At 50.2% G+C, this 20084-nt stretch overlaps 1 protein-coding gene across 7 annotated transcripts; it reads left to right on the forward strand.

The window, feature by feature from the left end:
• Nucleotides 1–437: 437 nt before the first annotated feature.
• LOC11175620 (uncharacterized) lies at nt 438–19687 on the forward strand. 7 transcript variants are annotated; one of them, XM_061646577.1, is made up of 2 exons: nt 438–1389; nt 14482–19687. In XM_061646577.1, exon 2 carries the CDS (start codon nt 14694–14696, stop codon nt 16656–16658), a length of 1965 nt encoding a protein of 654 aa, XP_061502561.1. In that variant the 5' UTR covers nt 438–1389; nt 14482–14693; the 3' UTR covers nt 16659–19687. The 7 variants fall into 7 exon arrangements, with proteins under 7 accessions (XP_061502561.1, XP_061502580.1, XP_061502593.1 ...); XM_061646596.1 differs by having other exon boundaries at nt 459–1421; XM_061646609.1 differs by lacking the exon at nt 438–1389 and adding an exon at nt 10930–11160.
• The last annotated feature ends 397 nt before the right edge of the window (nt 19688–20084 follow it).

Consider the following 20084-nt stretch of genomic DNA (forward strand, 5'->3'; position numbering starts at 1 on the left):
TCGCAGGAATCTGACATCCGCACATACCGGAACGCAGAAAAAAAAACATCACACACACACACGCGGATACCGTCTTCATAGCGATGCCGGGGCGCGCGCGCGCGCTCCTGCTCCTGTCCAATTGCGTCTGTGTGTGCGTGCCGACATTCTGTATAGAATCCTCTTGTAAACGGGATGCAAGAGAGTGTGAGAGAATGGTTGCGAGAGAGAGGGAGAGAGAGAGAGAGAGAGAGAGAGAGAGAGAGAGAGAGAGAGAGAGAGAGAGAGAGAAAGCGTTGAATGATAGAAGAAGAAGGATATGGATTGGGGGGGGGGGGGTTTCGTGTGAAGTAGCAATAAAACAAAAAAACACACACACACAGAAGGAAACCGCCGGCAGGAGCGTTCCTCGTTCGCGCCTGTATAGCAAACGCGCGCAGCGTACACACACACACACACCCGCGAAAAGGGGAGCACACAAGCGAGGCAGGCGAGGCAGGCGAGCGAAACGGGACCGCCGAACCGCCCGGACTGGGAAGCGCGCGCTCGCACACACGGCAGAGTGACGACGACGCTTCGAGAGCCCGGACCACGCGCGCGCTAGAAGCAGAGACGCCCCCAGTGAGCAGGCTACAGCAGGCAGGCAGCAGTGCACAGCAGAGTGTCTAGAGACGGCCATCCGATTTCTTTCCGTGTTTTGGTTTTGGCGTGTGCGGTCCCGGCTTACTACTACGCGCTACCTTACCTACTGCCCGTGCGTGCGTGCGTGCGTGCGTTTTGTGTGTGTGTCTGTGCGTGCGTGCATTTTGCTGCTTGTCGTGTGTAGTGTTTGGGGGGGGGGGCATCGTTTTTTGTTGGCTGTTGTGTGCGGGGCCAGTTCGTCGGACACAGTTGGTGCACCCCAGAAGGTGCGTAGAAGAGGGTTCATCCGGCCCCCGGGGGGACGAACACACAGAGTGAGAGACACACACAAACGCCGCAGCAGAGCGGCCGGCGCCCAGCCAGTGTGTGTGTGTGTGTGTGTGTAGTGTGGGTCTGGCTGTGCTCGCCAATTCCTTAGTGTTGTGTTCCCCCCCCTTCCGTTGTTGGGTGTGCGTTGCGTCGTCGTCCGTTCCGTTGGGAGGTGGGGGTGGAGTGGAGCCAACACGCCGGTCCGTGTGTGTCACACTACGAGCACGAAATTGTGATTCTTTGGCTACACCTCCCGGCGAGGAAGGAAGGAAAAAGCGTGTCTGTGTGTGCGCGTTTCGGTGAACAAGGACACACACCGGTGCGTCTTTGTGTGTGTGTGCATCGGGTGACAGCAATCAGTAAGCGGCCGAACGGACATCCTCCTGCTATCAACCCCTGTCCTTCCGGAGCCCGTCATCACGCAACCCCCAGGGACCCAGGGACACGAGCATTGCTCAGGTACGGTGTGCACAAATTCCTCCAAAAATTCGGTAAGTGATCCTTCACACACAAACAAACACACAAACGGGCACAGCGAGCCCAATGTATGGATGTGTGTGTGTGTGGGGCTGGGTGTCCTTTTCCTGGAAAATGCGCTCCATTTTTGCCGGCTGCCTTTGGGCAGGGTTTTTGTTTTACCGGTCTCCCCATAGGCAGCAACCCGTCTGCGAGAGAAAAAGAGAGAGAGAGAAAGAGAGAGAGAGAGAAAGAGAGAGAGTATGCTATTCTCTCTCTCTTTCTCTCTCTCGCTCTACGAACCGTACCGGCGCACTAGGGGCCAGCCACACCAGACACACCCGTGTTGTGGAAGCTTTTTCTTTTTCTTCTTTCACTTGCTTTGCTTTTGTTCGGTGTGGAGCAGGATGGCGGGGAATGTGGTGGTGGTGGTGTGTGCGTACACCCTACAAGAGCGCCCCTCCGCACAACACTACGTCGCCGCCTACCAACACGCACACATACACTTTGGAGTTGATCCTTTTTGTGCCCCCCACTCCTCCACTCCCCCCCCCCCCCAACCTTTGCTTCTTCACGCAAAGACATCGCTTTTTGCTCGGTGAAAAGCTGTGCAAAACGTGACGGGAAGCGTCTGCGCACACACACACACACGTCAGCTCAGTAGTCACCCTAGTAGTAAATACAAACGTTTGGAGTATGTGTTTGTGTGAGTTTTTTTGCCGTCTTTTATGTATAGAGAGAGAGAGAGAGAAGAGAGAAGGGGGGAAGGGAGTGGGGTGATATACATAACAACGAACCCCCCCCCCCCACTTCCCCCTCCCTCTCCCGGGTTGCCCCGGGTTGCATGGGCTGGTGGGTCCCCACATCACTCCTGGAGGGCAGCCAGCCCGGCGGTCCAGACTTGGTGTACAACTCCCTTCAGGGCTTGCCTCCTTGTCCAAACCCCACCCGAACCGTCAATACAGAAAAGGAGGGGGGGGGGGGCGACCCCGAGACACAACAGAACGCCCATCTCTCCGTGTGTGTGTGTTTGTGTCCTCTTTTCCGCGGAATTTTACCCTCCCGATGAACCGATGTCGTCTTCCTTGCGCTGTTTATTTTGCGCGACTTGAGTTCTCACGGCGCGTTGATCCTTGCTCGCGTTAAGGGCGGCTGGGGAGGAGGTAAGCAGCAGGATTCTTGGAAACAATGGCCTCAGGGTGTGTGTGTGTGTGTGTGTGTGTGTTTGTTTTGGTGTTTGTCTCCAACGAGAAATACAAAATGGTGGTGTACATGGGCAGTGTACATCTGGGGGGAGTGGGAGGAAGGGCAGGTGTTTTCTGGAAGACTCTCTTTTCCTTGTTTACCGTTTCAGGTAACCGCATTTCGGTGGCCGTGGGATGCTTTGTTCCGTGGCTTTTAGTTGTGCATTTTCGGTGTTTCGCTGCTCGAAGAGAAGAAACAAAGCGGGACGGTTTGTGTTCCTCCTTCCACCTCCAAGAAGACGCTAGGATGATCATAGAGATTCGTAGGATCTTGCGTTGATGAGAGTTGATAGTGACTCTACCAGTCGTGCTGCTAATAGTCGTAACATGTCCCGGAAGGTATTCCTTAGGATTTGAGCACTTCCAGGAGTGCATCCGGTTGATCTGGCTTGCTCATAGATCCTTCTGGAAATAGGATATTGCTGCTGCCTAAAAGTGCATGGGGGAACGTATAGGCACCGGGCGAACAACAGCCATCCCGAATGTCTGCCTGAGTCCATCTCGGGAAGAAGCTGGGGAACTCCCGTGCGAAATAACTCGAGATTAGCAGAAACGGAGTGGTTCGAAGTTGGCTGGAGACTTCCAGAGTCGGAGTCATCCAGAGTCATCCGGAGTCGTCCGGAATTGGAGTCGTATGGAGTCGGCCGGAGACTTTCAGAGTCGGAGTCGACCCGCGTCCGGAGTCAGCCAATACTTTTGTGGCCAGGAATTTCTTCTCCGACTTCGACTCCTGTTGACTCCTGTTGACTCCGCCCGACTCTAGACGTCTTCGAGTCCGGACAACTCCGGCTGTCTCCAGACGACTCCGTGTGAGTCCGGACAACTCCGGACAGCTCCGGCTGACTCCCGACGACTTCGGATGACTCAAACTCCGGTCGGAACTAGTGGTTCCGATTTTGCCGGAGTCGGCACTCCAGAGAGCACACCACTAATTGGGTCCTCAAAACCCGTGGACCACGGCGTTATGGTGATAGATAGTCACGGTGTTGAAGATGTATTGGAATGTTGAAGTTAGAACTGAAATTCTCTTGCAATAACGAACAAATTGCATGAGTCACCCGGAGTGTGTCTCGTCAACCACTCAGCAGAAGTTGAAGTTGTTGTTTCTGGTTGGTGATTTTGTTAGCCTTTTTTGGAGCAGATCTCCAATGTCTTCCCTGCCCAAATAGCCAACTAGAGCTAGGAACTTCCACCCCAACCCGACAGTCATGTATGCCTGGATGCGCAAATCACACTGTTGTCGGGTAGAGCCGTCACCCTCGGCCCTCTAATTGATTCCCCCATCCCGTCTTCCTACTGGGATGCAGTGGTGTGCTGTGCGCGCACGTCCCATCACCTTGAAATGAGCCAAAATAGTTGTGCCAATGCTGCTGCTGCTGCTGCTGGCACAAGCGAGCAAGCGCGCGCGCGACCAAAGGTACTCCATCATGGTGTCCCGCACTGCCCTGCTCGCCTGCCTCGTCCGAGCCCGAGATAAAGGGCTCCGTTGCGTGTGCACCCGGCGGCGTGCCGGTGCGTGCACTCTCTCTCACACACACACACACACACACACTTAGCGGCCAAAACTATGCAAAACCTGTAACGCAAATTGACATTTGCAACTTATTTTTAGCCTGGCACCAAAAAGGAAATGCTAAACCATTTTTCACCATCGCCGGTGTGCGTGTGTGTGTGCGCCGCTGCCGCGTGCCGAGTTTTCTGCTCGAATGGGGGAGGGGGGGGCTGCTTTCCCGTACATTTCTCCCTTCTCGGGATGAGATGTGCTGGCGGGGGGCGAGCTAGATAGATGCGTGCTGTGCTTCGTTGGATTTTTGCAGCGTTGGTGTTGCTGCCGTTCCGCGTGTACTGCCCCACGGGGACACTGCTGAAACAATAAGGCAAAAAGAGAGGGCGGGAGGGTGGGTGGAGGGAAGGTTCGATGCATTCCCAAGAATCCCCCCTTCTGCTGCCCACAGAGCGCGCGAGTGGTTCACATTCTTTTTGCTGTCTCTCATGTGTTTGCTTGTCTATCGCACTTCCTGCGAAGTGTTTGGAAATCGCCTGAACCAAACCGCAAACTTCAAAGTCCTGCAGCCCGGAAGTTCGCCGAGCAAAATGGAGCAGTCCGCTAAGACAACAGAGGGTGTGTAGACTGGCCACAGAAGCACACTCCACGCAACTCCACCCTCCTCCCTGGTGCTTGTGCTTACTTCGCCAGACAACAAAGACGCTGGTTGCTGCGCGAAACCTCCCAGGGACAAAGAAAAACTAGCTTGAGAAGGGGAGGAGAGAGACCAGACCCCACAAGACCCAGTAGAGCACTTTTTGTCTGGGCCACACCTGTGTCTCGGTGTCCTTTGCTGGGATTTGTTGCTCCATGTATCATCCCCACTAAATGGGACGACCCAATCATTGGAAGTTAGTGTGGCGTGTACTGCGGATCCAGAACTTCACGGAAGGCGAGAATTGAAAGAACTTTGACATGAACATATGATGCAGAAACTGCTCGTGTGCTCGGATTCGGACTCTTCTTTGTTTGTTGAAGGATTTCTGCGCAACCGAGCTGAAGACGAGCGAGAGACATCAAAACGGGGACAAAATGCTGCTGTGCAGCAGCCAGCTGCGTTTTCGGGGCTCGGGGTTCTTCCTGCTTCCTGTTGTGCACCATGTGCGCGCGCTCGACAACCGTGGTTCGGGAGAGCTAATGCAGGAGAAGAAAAGGGACCACAGGAGATCTAGTGTACTACCTTTAACCTACCTGTGCACCACCGCCACTGTGTGGCACTGGATGGAAGTGTGTGCTGCGCGGGGCCGGCTGTGGTGTACGCACTTCTCCTTTCTTTTTTAAGTTTAATGAAGGGTACGCTCGGTAAATGAAGGTTTCCCAAAATGAGGCCTCGCTGGTCGGCGACGTAACCGGTGGCCGCAGCAGCAGCTCAAGGAAATACAGAAGGAGAGGGAGCAGCCGGCTGCATATGCAGCGGTTGTTGTTGGCACATTGAACGATCGCTCGAGGCCCGAACCGAACGGCGTGTAACTGCCACACATCTGTTCGCGGCAAACAATCGGCATCTTTAGGCTCCCGGTGTGTTCGCACTCTCTCCCTTTCTCGCTCTTTCTCTCTATCGATCTCTTTCTGTTTCTCTTTGTCCCTAGGTAACCGGTACACAAAAGGCCTCAAGAACGCCGGTCCAGAGGTGAGGGAAATTGGGATTGCTGGTAAGCTCTTGCGAAAGGTGTTGTGTGACAAACAGCTGAGAAGGAGAGAGAGATAGAGAAAGAGAGATATTATGAATGAGAGAAAGAGAAAGAACGAGAGAGACAGAGCAGGGACATTTCTTGCAGTGTTTTGTGTAAGGACAAACATCCCTCGGGGTTGATTTTTTCTGATAAAAAGGTAAAGGTAGAGGCAGTTAACCCCTGCGCGCTGCAGTGGTGGGCACGTCTTGAGATGATTGTTTTGTTGTTGTTTCGATTTTTGAAGTTTGGGAAACGGAACCGAGACGCAGGTAGAGGGTTTGGGCATTCTTTTGCAACGACAGTATCCCATCGCTGCTCGTCTTTCGGGCTTTGCATCTGCCCGTCGGACCTCCGTCTTGTGTCTACCGCGTGTGCTAATGCCGGCCCGGTGTTTTCGAACTTCTCCCCCGGGGGAGGGGAGGACCATCAACGGGGAAGGGTGTGGTGCAACCTCGACATGTGTTGGGGTGCGTCGGTCTAATTATGATATCGACCGGAGGTTATCCCTCAGCAATTTTAACCGCCCGCCCGTGTTGCGTTCGTTGACTTTCCCGCGCAAAAGTGTGCAACATTGCGCCATGGGTGCAATAGGCTGTTGCCAGCAAGGGCTTGGGACATTGACATGGGTGCGCGGGGTGTATTGTAGCCCGAATGTTGGCGCGGTTTCGGCAATTCACTCCAGCAATGTTGCCAGAGGAAACATACGCTTATACCTTGTAATTTCCATGTTTCAGATAAGCCTTGCGCGTTCATTGACACCTTACGGCAATATCTCGGCAGTCCCAAGCCATAACAATCCAGAACTCAAGTCTAGAAGTTCAGTTTGTACGATAATTTTTTAGAAGAAAACTGTGCTTGTACCTTGTAATTCCATGTTCCAGATAAGCCTTGCGAGTTCATTGGCACTCCTCTTCTGGTTTGTTATGTCTATGGAGTGTGCTCTGAAGTCCAGAAGCTCAATTTATAAAATCGTAATAGTTTGGAAAACTGTGACCTGTGAGTAATAGGCACTAGTCAACATAGCTGGGACATTGATATCGGTGTGTGTATCGTTGTCGGATATTACTCGCGATTGCGGGAATTTATTCCAGCAACGTTTCCAGAAGGAAAGTACTCTTGCACCTTTTAATACCATGTTGACACTCCGCTTCTGGATTGTTAATGTCTATAGAGTGTGCTCTGAAGTCCAGAAACCCAGCAGTTCAAATTATAAAAGAGTAAAAGTATGGAAAATGGTGACCGGTCTGAAATAGGCTCTTGCCAACTTGGCTTGGGACATTGATATCGGCTGTGGATATTACCCGCGGTTTCGGGAATTCGCTCCAGTAATGTTTCCAGAAGAAAGACGCCCTTATACCTTGTAATACCAATTTTCAGATAAGCCTTGCGCGTTCAGTTTACACTTTGCCTCAGCATTGTTATGTCTATGGAGTATTGAGATATTGCGAATAGGAGTTCAGATCGATTCTCTTGTGGGTAACGATACCAAGGGCAAGACGATTAGAATCCAAGAGAGATCGAAACAAAAACAAGCGCGCGAGGTCTACATGATTTACAGACTTTCCATTACCTTTTCCTCATTACCTATAGGTAATCTTCTCTTTCGCCCTAGGAGACCTTAGGTTTAGGTATGCATCGACAACTTCTAAGCCGCCAACAACACCTTGTCTTGGTGAGAACGGAAGAAAATTTAAGTTATCGCTCTTGATTTTGCGATCTCATTCCTCATCTATGTTTTTTTTTTTGCATAAACCCCCCGATTGCCGATCGTGGAAGAACTCTCCAACACACTCATATTCCGAGCATAGAGAGAGACCCCCAAGGGCTCTCAGGGTTGTTATCGCTGCTCGCGTTACCTCACAGCCTAATGTGCAATGGGCTGTGTACGATAATGTACGATCCTTTCATTCTCTTCTATCCGGTATAGGTGTATCCACCTAGGTTCGTTGCTTGTCGCTCCCTGCTGTCGTCGTCGTTCACGGTACGCCCCAAATGAGTGCAGTATTTTAAGCAACGCGAGGCGGCTACAATTCTTCTCGCGAAATTCTTGCCTTGGTGCCGGCGTTTGTTTTTTTGCTATCATTTGCCAAAAAGATGTTTGGCGTGCGTGTGAGTGTGTACGTTACACATTCTGCTTGTGCTCTCCAACGTGCTACGGGTGAGTGCGTGTCGCGTTCGTCGTCGTCTTCGCCCGTAAACGGTCTTAAAAGTGAGAGTAACCGCGGAGGAGCAAAACATGTAAAAAACGAAAGGAAAGCAAACGCCGCGCGCACGAAGGGCAACACTAAAGGAGAGACGGAGAGAACTGGAAAGACGTTGTCTTCGTTTTCTTTGGCGGTAAGGTGTCTGTCTGTTTGCCTGTTGAAGAGGAAACAGGAGCAGCGCTGCCTCTCTGCGAAGGACTTCTTCCTTGGGCGGCTCGAATGCGGTACGTGTGTGGGGCCTTGCCTGAGGATCGGTTTTTTCGTTGCAGGGTGGACCTGAAGCTTTAGCCTGATCCTAATCCTTATCTGCCAGCATCGAAGCAGTGCTGTTTGATGCCATGTCCAAGGTTAAACAAAAGAGAGGTCGGGGTTGCTTACCTTTCGGCCGAAAGAGTTTCGCACACGAGCGCCGGTCAGTGTTTCTCAAACTAATTTGAAATGTTTTTTTTTTTTTAATTATTATTATTTTAGCATTAATGGGGTAATGTGCTGAAGGAGAGCTGAACAAAAATTTATATGCTCAAAATTGAACTAATTACTCAGATAACTCATAGATAACAATCTGTAGCATTTGATGACTTAAAAAAAAAATACTATAATGGCTCATTTTGTAACTTTCCAACTTTGGAGGCTTTTACGATACTAGTCAGCTGTTTTATAAGAAGTTTGACAGTTGGCGGCTGAAATCATTTTGTCACTCCATACAAAATCACTCGCAAAATTAGCCTCAGATTTTCCGCCTAGTCTGGAAAAATGTTAACAAACGTCGAGGGTCGATCACATAGCAGATTAGCTCATGAACGATTGATTTGTTTTGGCTCAAGCACAAATATTTTGTCAGGAAAGGTTAAAACATGTTTAGACACATTTCGAACAGAAAAAAGAGAAAAAACAATATTAAAATGCATCTTTGTTTGTACAAAATTGCTGTAATCCAATATGGCGGAAGTCCATTGTCAAATGGATAAAACCCGGATAATGGAAGCTGTTTTCTCTGTTGTCTACGAGGCCTTAATACAGGGTTTTCCACAACCACTTTCGAATGTGCACATCATCATTCACCACCTGCAAGATGTTTTTCAACAGCTGCCACATATTGTACTGGCATCACAATAAAATTTCCGTTCTTTCACATGATGTTCGACACAACCCAAAGAACAGTCTAACTCAATCCAGCCTCAGTAGTGTTGAAAATCATGTGGAAGAACTGAACAATTATTGTGATGAAAATACAACATTGATGGCAGTTGCTGGAAACATCTCTCAAGCTTTGAAAACATGTTGTTGGCGTTGAAAATTGTCTCGAAAAACACGGTAAAGCTTGTTGCAAAGTTCTCTAACTATAATTTTGATTATTGTCGCCTCCATTCTTTGAACAGATGTTTCTCTGATTCAAGCCCCTCTTCAAGCTGACAGAAATCAGTTGAACATTTTTATTTTCCGGTAATTTTATATGATATACCTGCCTCAATTTTTCAGGTTTTCTATATGATTTTTAACACGCTTCATGTTGGATTCAGTTTGACAGTTCTTCGTGATTTGTTGAAAATCATTTGTAGGAACTGAAACTTTATTTTCATGCGAATACAATTTATGACAGCTGTTGAAAATCATAATTTAGGCGGTGAATAATGAGGTGCACATTCGAATATTTATTTATTTTTTTGTACCATAAACCAATCTCTTCCGATGCCAATAAAAAAATGGTTTAGAAACTCTGTCCCGCGCCTCGTATACCTGTTCGCGGGGCGCTCTCTTCCTTCTCGGTGTCTGTGTGTTGCGCGGCTCCTAGCGTCGTTTCCTTTTTATCCTAAGCTCTTCCTCTCCTTCTCCAGCCCGGGTCTGTAGGAGGTGAAGGGGGGGGGGGGGGTGGGTTGTTCTGTTTCGCTCGGCTGCTTCCCGATGGGAAACGGGTCCCATGTGGAAGAAAGAGAGAAAAAAGCAGTGGTGGGGCGGCGAGAAGGCAGCGCAAGCGAGACGCAATGGTGCAAAAAAAAAACGATGGACCCCTCGGAAGGTGAAAAAGAAACGAAGGAACGAAAGACGCACCACGAAAAACCCAATCGGAAAGACAGAAACGGAAGAAAACCACGTGCTTTTCACAGACTGCCGGGGCGCTGTTGCTGCTGCTGCTGGCAATTTCGGCCCTAGCAGCAGCAGCAGCGTTACCAGAACAACATCACCGGCATCACCTTCCCGGCAGGGGTGTGTGTGTGTGTGTGTGATGCGTTCTCAAGGCGAAATTATGGGAGAGTTGCATTAGCATTTGCGACAGAAGAAGAGGGGCAGTGCGATTTTTGTTCTTTTTTTTTTTTGTTTTGCTGCTGTGCGATGTGAAGGTATTTCTGCTTGGGTCTGCAGAGAGAAAGAGCGAGAGAGAGAGAGAGAGAGTCCTATTGGTAGTGGATGGTATTTTGAAGTAAGATTTCGTTTCATTTCACTGGCACAATCGAATGCACCTATTGTTGTGTGTTTTTTTTTGTTGGTTGTTGCATTTTTTGATCACATCTCCTTCCTCTCGGAACCCAAACCCCTCCGAGTCCCATCAGGAAGGCCTTAAGAACCTCTGCACGTTCCCTCGCCCCGCGTGCAAGAGATGATCCACATCATGTGTGTGTGTGTATGTGTGCATGTGCGTAAGAGCGAGTTAAACATCTAATTATCAACGTCTCGTCGTCGACTGCTGCCTTCCCTTTTTTGCCCCCCCCCCCCCCCCCCCCCTCTCTTCGCAATTCGTTTCCCAGCGCGCGCACACCAGCTGCTTTTTTGTCGTCGTCGTCGTCGTGGTGTGGTGCCGGTAGCGAAGAGAGGAGGGACCACGACTACCACTACCACCGCAACCAGCTGCTGCTACTCTGCTCTGCCGCCGCAGCAGTTCTTTGCGAGTCCGCATTGCCCCGAGTTCCCTTACCCTTACCGGATCTGACGGTCGTGTCGCGTATGGTCTGATTTTGCCGGAGCCAAAACACGGACAGCACCACCACGGCTGGTTTGGTGTGTGAGGCTTCCGACGAGCGTGTTTCGCGCGCGCACCGGCAACGTGCTGCTGCTTCTCCTCGCACGCAACAGAAACCGGCAGCAGCAGCAGCAGCGCGTCGACTCAACCGGTATGTCGCTCACTCGTACAATGGCTGTCAAGGCGTACGGATCTGCGCCATAGTTCGGTTGCGTGCGGCGGGTTAGTGTTTCGGTGCGTTTTTCGGTACGTTAACTACACACACACATAAACACACACACACATACAGAGCGCGGTGGTGCGTATTCGGTTAATATGCGCGGCCCCTGCCGTGTCTTCTAGGAGTGCGCACGCCGAAGGAACCGGGGTAGCAAGCGCCGAAATTAACTGAGCGGGGTGTGTTGCCCCTACGCGGCGGGCCGGTGGTGGAGCAGGAGGAGAATGAGGCAGAGAGTGTGGCTTGCCGTCTGTGATTAATCAGGAGAGCTAAGAAGAAGAAGAAGAAAAACAAAAAGGTAAAACAAAGAAGCAAACTTGGAATGAAACACTCGAAGGCGAAGGTTCCGAAGCGAGATTGAGATGCGCGCATTCTCTCCTCGAGTTGCCGCTCACAGGGCTGCGGAGCTAAATCGGTTGCGAACGCCGCAGCTCCCTTTGTCCTTAAATGTGAAGTGAAGCACAAGCAACCGTTGTCGCTGTGTGCATGTTCCCCGTGTCCATCGGGTTGTGCGTAATCGGTAGAGGATATATTGGGCCTTTGTTTCGCGGATTCGCGGCTGTCGGTTAATATCCGCGCGCAAAACAGGCATCATCCACAAAGGTGTGTGAGTGTTTCAGAGTGAGAGAGGTTAAGAGAGGGGTAGAGAGGGTATAGTGTGAAACATCCCGACGACTACCAGCGTTTGGAGCATTGAAGAGGACATCCCGACATTTGAAGAACCAATGTTTTTGAAAAGCTTTAAAACATCCGATGCTTAAAACCCTCAACCATCAACCAATGTCTCTCCAAAGTCCCTCCATCAAACGTGCTCAGCCGAATCCTACCAGCAGCCCCTTCCATATGGGTAGCACGTGAACGTGAAGCAATCCAGCGATCGAGAACCCATTCGCAAACACATTGCTGTTCCAGAAGGGTAGATAGAGAGGGGTTTGGGGTGGAGGAGGATTTTATGGCCATCAACTGCAGCAAAAAAAAAAAACCCCATTCCGAAGTCGGCGGTATGTGTTTGTGAGTCCTCTCCGAATAACACCCGCTGCAGCACAAACCACACACATATTGGAAGCAGCTCGCCTGGAGCCTATGCATCTTCATATTCTTTTCCTCGGAGATCGTGCAGCTGCGCAGATATGGCCGGACGTGGACCTCTCCTCCAGAAACGGTTGGGCTTGATACTTCTTGCAATTTGCAATAACGTCGTTGGGTGAGGTGTGGTTCCTGTGTTTAAAAGTCCCCTATCCAGAATTGATGAATGTCCATCATCATGTACCTGGGATATTGTAACTTCTCAATGTGTTGTGCCAAGATCGTGGAGTTCGATTGTGAAGTTACTAGCCATATTTTGATGAGTTTTGATTTTTTTTCTTTTTCGCGAAACTCAATGTTTACATGCTCCAAAAGTGATGTTATCTGGATTAAGTGTCATCAGTATGGAGTTATGAGAGGAATTCAACTACTTCTTCTTTTTTCTTTCAATGTAAAGATCTACGCGGTCATGCCGGACATTCGAGACGTATTAGCAACACGCTACCGGAAGTCCTTGTTCCTTGAGCCGACGCATCGATCGAAGCGTTCTGAAGCGCATCTCGATAGGTTCGTTCCGTTCCTCAACCAGAACGATCGGAACTAGGTTCAAAATGATGAACCTAGTAGGTTTCGGTTGGAACTGGTCGTAATGATTGGATTTATCGGGTTGCTCCGAAGAAGTTCGGAATGGTCAAAAACACCTATCCAAACTTGTGGTGTGCTCTCTGGAGCGCACCCACGACTCCGATCCGATTCCAGCTATTGTTACTCCGGTTCCGGCTCAGACAAAATCGGAACCAATAGTTCCGCCCAAAGCCGGCCGGAATCGAAGTCGGATGGAGGCATTTAATTTTGTGGTTTTAACGACTTCACTTCTTAAACAGGCCTTTCTTTATACGAATTGCGGTTGGAGTCGAATGAAGTCAACAGGAGTCAGAGTCGGAAATTAAAGGCCTCAGCACATTAGCATTGGTCTGCAGGCGACTCTGGACGACTCCAGACAACTCCGACTCCTTACGACTTCAGCCGACTCCGGACGACTCCAGATGACTCCAGATGACTCCAGCTCACACCAGACTATTCCAAACGACTCTGGATAATGCTGGACAGAGCTACCTTCCGGAGTGGGTTCCGAAATTTTCGAAAGCAGATCGGAGTTGACTTCGGATTTTTGCCAACTTTATCCATCATTTATCCAAACTGCGAAGATTTAGAAATCGACTCCAGAAAGTAGGTTCGACCAGCATTCTTCGGAGCTGGCCGGAATCGTCCGGTGCCGTCCAGAATAGTGATGTGCTCTCTGGAGCACACCCACGATTCCGATCCGACTCCGACTATTATTAGTCCGATTCCGACTCCGGAAAAATCGGAACCACTAGAACCATGAGTCGGAGTCGTCCGGAGTCGCCCGAAGTCGCAAGGAGTAATGCGGAGTCAGCCGGAGTCAGCCGGAGTCGATCAGAATCGGAATCCGTCGAAGTCAACAGGAGCCGTGTGGTTTAATGAGCCTGTGATCAGACATTTCATTTCGTTACGTTTTTTGTCTTTCACTTTACGCGTGTACTTCGTATACAGGCCTTTGTTTCGAAGGCCGACTACAGGCCTTTGTTTTGAAGGCCGACACCGGCCGACTCCGGATGACTCCAATAGCTCCTGACGACTCCGACCGACTCCGGACCACTCCGGGCGATTCTGGGCGATTCCGGACGATTCCGAACGCCTCCGGAGCATGCAGGGTGAACCTACCTTCCGGAGTCGACTCCGGATTTTTGCGGACTTTACCCATCACTTGTTCAGACACAGAATAAGTCGTCGGAGTCAACCAGATGCCAACATTTGAATTTTTTGCTATATGATGCATTGCCACGGCAGTTTTCAATGATATAGCGTAAAATCAATTGTACTATTCGTGCCTGTTTCCATTGAGCCTATTTCCGTGTGCAATTGTTCAATATTTGCCTAACACGTGGCTCACATAGCGACGGAGAGCTTTATTGGGCTTACGCTACACTTTGATTGCTTTACCCAAACTACCCATTTTGCAGTCAGAATCCCTTCTTGATTGTTGGTTTTGTTATTTTAATCGGTTATTTTAAACGCCTCTGCTTTTTACCTCGACACCGTAGGACATACTCGTCTTATGAATCATAAAAGTGTACCCCAAAACAAGAATCATGTTTAAAAAATCATAATTTTCTAATACACCCCCGTTCTCTTATTCCATTTTAGGTGTATTATCAACCAAATCGGAAACAATAAACCTAGTGTAAAGAGAACGCGTGAAGAGGAGGAGCAGGAGCGCCTGTTTGTAGCGTACACAGCTCCAAAGGCGACACCTCCAAGGAACCAAGAGCAATAGCATTTCGTAGCACTCTAAAGCAACTAGAGCAGAGAGAGAGAGAGAGAGAAGTAAAAAAGCAACAAAACTGCCTAGCACAAGCATGGACGATTTTTCGCTCGCGTTCGACGACAGCCGGCAGTCGCTGTCGGTGGCGACGGCGGCCACCACGCTCGCCCAGCTGACGTCCCAGTTCGACGATCTGCACCTCGGCACCGGTGGTGCGGACGCGACGAGCCTGCTGAGCGGGCTGGTGGGGGCCGGCGGGCTCGGCAGCATCGGTGGGCTGCACCATCACCATCACACGCTCGCGTCCCTGGCCGCCGCCGCCGGTCCGGACAGTGGGCTGCTCGATCGGCACCACCATCACCATCTGGGCGGCTGTGCCAACGGTGGCACCGGTGGTGGGGCCCCGGGCCACCAGACGCCGAACTCTACCAGTGCGGCCGCCGCCGCCGCCGCCGCCACCAACGTGCTGGATACGTTTGTCGCGATGGTCAGCGGGCTGACGGGCGTGTGTGCGGCGAACGGCGGCAGCACCAACGGTACCGTTGGCCCGACCGGGGGCCTCGGTGGAGTAGTGAATGGCGGTGGCGGTGGTGGCGGCGGTGGCGGCGGCAGCGGCGGCAACCTCATAACCAGCAACGGCACGACCAACGGCGGCAGCGGCAAGCTCGAGGAGCGGCCGGTCAAGTACAAGTCGCACACGGAGTGCGTGCCAGTGCCGTCGTCCGAGCACGTGGCCGAGATCGTCGGCCGCCAGGGGTGCAAGATAAAGGCGCTGCGGGCGAAGACGAACACGTTCATCAAGACGCCGATCCGGGGCGAGGAGCCGATCTTCGTCATCACCGGCACGAAGGAGGACGTGACGCGGGCGAAGCAGGAGATACTGTCCGCGGCGGACCATTTCAGCACGCTGCGCTCGTCGAAGAAGCAGGCGATCGCGCTGCTCGCGGAAAGCCGCAACATGCTCGGGTACAGCATGCCGGACGAGATCACGATCCAGATCCGGGTGCCGCAGAAGGTGGTCGGGCTGGTCGTCGGGCCGAAGGGGGCCACGATCAAGAACATCCAGCTCAAGACGAACACGTACATCATCACGCCGAAGCGCAACCAGGAGTCGGTGTTCGAGATTACCGGCCTGCCGACGAACGTGCACACCGCCCGGCAGCTGATCGAGGAGCACATTGCGACGCGGGCCGGCACCACCGCTTCCGGCGCGGCTGGCGGCAATGGGGGCGGCGGTGGTGGAGGTGGCGGAGGCGGCGGGGGTAGCAGTGGGGGCAGTAGTAGCAGCAGCAGCAGTAGCAGCACCACCAGCTCGAGCGGCTCGTCCACGTCCTCGTCCGGGCACGGCATTGGCCCGGGGGGTGGCGGCGGCGGCGGCGGCGGTGGTGGTGGTGGGCTGAGCCGGTCCGGATCGTCCAGTGGGGCAAGCAACGGTGGCAACGGGCCGGGCCTGGGCTGCCTGTCCGGGAGCGTGACCGGCAGTGCGGGCTCCCTCATCGGAGGCTTCGGGGGCGGCGGAAACGGTCTGCTAAACGGGAACCAATACCACCACCATCACCATCATCTGGAGCAGCAGCAGCAGCAGCAGCACAACAATCACCATCATCTGCACCATCCGCACCATCAGGGGACGCTGCTGAATGGCGGAAGCCTGTCCAGTGCCTTGAACGACGGTGGCGGCGGCGGTACCAACGGGCTGCTCGGTGGCATCGGCAGCGAGCACGACTTCGAGGGCAACCAGTTCATCATCGACAATCTGCTCGAGTACTTCAACAACATGTCCGGCACGAACCAGCAGCAGCAGCACCATCACCACCAGCAGCAGCAGCACCACCACCACCACCACCACGAGCCGTACCTTTCGCCCGGCGCCGGCGGGACCGGGATCGGCGGCGAGCACATACCCGACTTCCGCAGCATCTGGGAGAGCCTGAGCGAAAGCCAAACGTCCGGCACGACCACCGACAACTCGGACAACTCGTCGCTCGTCTGGACGCTGCCGTCGTCGCCGCGCAACTCCGTCTCGTACAGCCCGGACGATTTCATCTTCCAACGATAGGATGTGTGTGTGCCGCGGCACCGAAGAACCCCCCCAAGCCACTGGGAACAACAACTGTGAAGCAATACAGCCGGCGCAAAGACCGATATCATCCGCCCGCACACTACGTTTTGGATCCTTTGAACGGTGAAGGAAGCGAGAGAGAGAGAGAGAGAGAGAGAGAGAGAGAGGATCGCTCAAAGCTACACACAATTCTCGTTGTACGATCGTTCCTGGTTGAGCCGCTCGAATGGTCAGGACGTATGGCGCCGGAGCCTGCCAGTCTGTTCTGTGGGGTTTACCGTTTTCATTTGTGATTTACGAGCGCACGAGCTACTGTTTCGATTGTATTTTTGTAATTTTTTTTTAAATTTGTTTGCCTTTGTTTCCATTGTGTTGTAGTTGTAGGCTTTTAATCTTTTAGAGCTTTTGGGGCGCATTAGCGCCCGTGCATAGCGCCACGAGGAGAAAAGAAACCAAAAGGAAGCGCATGGGGAAACCGCCGGAGCGTTTTGCGTGTTATTCTGTAAGACTCTAAGGGATACAGAGAGAGGGAGAGATAGAGAGAGGGAGAGAGAGAGAAAGAGAGAGAGAGAGAGAGAGAGAGAGAGAGAGAGAAGGAGAAGGAGAGCACAACACGGCAAAGGTTGTTTGTTTGTTTTGACTTGCGTGTAATTAAGTTATGTTTTTAAAATAATTTAAATTAATCTTTAAGTTTTATATTTGCTCATCTTGTTCGCTTTCAAGCAAGCAAAATATCGAGAAAGAGGAGGAAGAAGAAAAACGAAGCGACACAGCATCCCAGTTACAATTTGTATCGTCCTATGAGAGCATGCTGGAGGGCGGTTCTAATCGTAGTTAACACAGCCCGCGCGAGTGGCCAGGAGCAGGGCAGGCAGCGATACACCCAATACATTTACATACATAATGAGCACAAGCGCATTTTCCAGAACATATGAGGCAGGGCGCGTATATTATTAAAACGAAAAAAAAACAACATCACATACACGCAAAGAAGAGCGGAGCTTTATACTAATTTAATAGTGTATAGGTTTACATGAACTAGCATTTTAGAGTGTGAAATCGCACACACACACACGCGTACAGAATGAGATTTGTTGTTCGGGTTCCGGTGGTGTGTTGGGGATGGGGACGACCATTGTTGGATTTATCCGTCATTGTTTCGCTAATCCCCTTAATTAATCCCACACACACACACACCAACATGCCCACACACGTACAGAATGAGATTCAGATCGGTTTTGATGAGATGACGTGGTGAAACTCTCATGTTCACTCATCAAACACAACTTAGCAAGAATATTTCATCCCCATTTTCAGCGATTAGAGAGACACACACATACACACACACACTCACACACGCTCAGATAGCGGCAATAATGGCGAAAGAGGGGGCGGAAGCGAATTTTAATAATTAAAAAGTAATAATATTAGCAAGCCAAGGATGATCTGTGTGTGTGTGTATGTGTGTGTGGCGTATAAGGAGCGAAGGCGCGCACAGTGTATAGCAAAACGTGTTTAAAAAGTGAAGTTTAAATGCCTAAACGAAAAACGAAAGGAAGCGTGTGTGTGAGAGAGAGAGAAAGAGCATTAGAGGGCAAACAAAGCAAAGAAGGAAAAACAAACAGTAGCCAGCAGGACACACTGGGACGACACACCGGGTGGAGCGGTCCAGTTTTCTTTTAAAAATATTTGTTAAATTCTATTTTTATTTCCGTTAAGTTAAAAAAAATATGGAAAAAGTCACGTTACATGCAACTCGGCAGCGAAACGAAGCGAAAGAGTTTTTGTCTGCTGTGTTCTGTTGGTCGATTCCGTTGAGAGCAAGACATTAGTGAATTATGGGGGGGGGGCGTGAAAAAGTGGTACGAAATTTTGGGGTTTTTGTTTCTCGGTTGGTACGAGCACAGGTGATTTGCGTCCTGGCGTCCTGCTGCCTCAAAAACACACCCTCAAACACACTGCCGGTTGAAAGTTTAGCCGAAATGTAGCAGTGATACTAGCAATTGATGTTTTTTTTTCTTTCTAAACAGTCATATGAACACGCAGGTGTATCGCTTTTGTTCTTGTATGGTGTCATTGAGCGCGCAAAGGTACTGAGTAATTTATTTTTTATTGTCTGTGTATAGTTTATTTTATTTTTATTTTGTTCTTTGGAGAGTATTTATACATCGGATAGGCGGACCGGCAATGTGTGTGTGGTGTGGTGATGAGCATGATGATAATGAAGAAGTGATTTAGCAGCGAGGGTTAGATAGATAGTTACATAGTTAGAGAGCGAGATGTAAACCGACTGGGCAAGAAGAGCAAATGGAATAAACACACACACACACACACACACACACACATGCCGGTACGCGGTATGAGACAAATAGTCCACAGGATTATATATGGGGAAGAGTTGGAAAGCGAAGAAACCGGATGTGAGTAAAACAATTTGCCAAGGCGCTTCAAACTAATCAAACATAAGGAAGGGGACGTGAAAACATATGGAAAATGTAGTAACACAAAACGTTAAAGAAGAGTGAAAATATTATTATGAAAAAAATATATATATCTATATTATATGTTAATCTACAATGATAACACACACACACACTGCGTAAAAGAGCGAACCTCGAAATAAAAAAAAAATATGTTGGAGGAGCGGGAGCAGCGTGGTACCAAAACGCGTAAGCAAACGAATAATAATGATAACTAATTAATAGTAACACTCTATCACCATTCGGCTTAAAAGTGGCAGAGAAAGAGAAAGAACAGAGAGAGAGAGAGAGAGAGAAAAAGAGAAAGAGAAAGAGAAAAAAATAATAAGAACGAAGAATAAAGATAGATAGAGAGAGAGAGAGAGTGCGCGCACTGAGAGAAGCATAACAAAGAAAATGAATAACTATAATGAATGTACTGATGTACGCAAAAGGCAGCAGAACAGCTGCAACCACGGCATTGAGAGCTGTAAACCAATTATTGTAACCTTCGAAACAAAAACAAATGATGACCGAATCCCAAAAGTAAAAAAAGAGAAGAGAAAAACAACGTGCACAACACACACGAAAGCAGTTTATTTTTATAGAAAAAACAGAAGAGAAGAAGAAGAAGAAGAAGAAGAAGAAGAAAAAACAGGAACCATCTAAAGCATTTAACATTAGACGGAAGCGTAAGGGACGACGAGAAAGCAAGAAAAATGAAGAATAAATAAAATATTGTATTAACAAAGAAAATACAGACAGACGCACGTAAAATTGGCTTCCGGGACTGATGGTGTGATGGTATAATGGCGGGTGTGATGGTGGTGCCGAGAAGATTTATCTAGAGAAGTAGTATGTGTGTGTCCAGCGCAGGACAGTGCGCAAAGAAGGAAAAATGGGGGATAATGCGGTGAAGAGACACTCTTCTCTCTGTCTCTCTCTCTTTCTCTCTGTCTATCTC

Source organism: Anopheles gambiae, chromosome X, assembly GCF_943734735.2.
Source record: "Anopheles gambiae chromosome X, idAnoGambNW_F1_1, whole genome shotgun sequence".
NCBI lineage: Eukaryota > Metazoa > Arthropoda > Insecta > Diptera > Culicidae > Anopheles > Anopheles gambiae.

Excerpts from the sequence above, each read along its gene's own strand:
- LOC11175620 (XM_061646577.1), top strand. The coding sequence starts at position 14,694 with ATGGACGATTTTTCGCTCGCGTTCGACGACAGCCGGCAGTCGCTGTCG.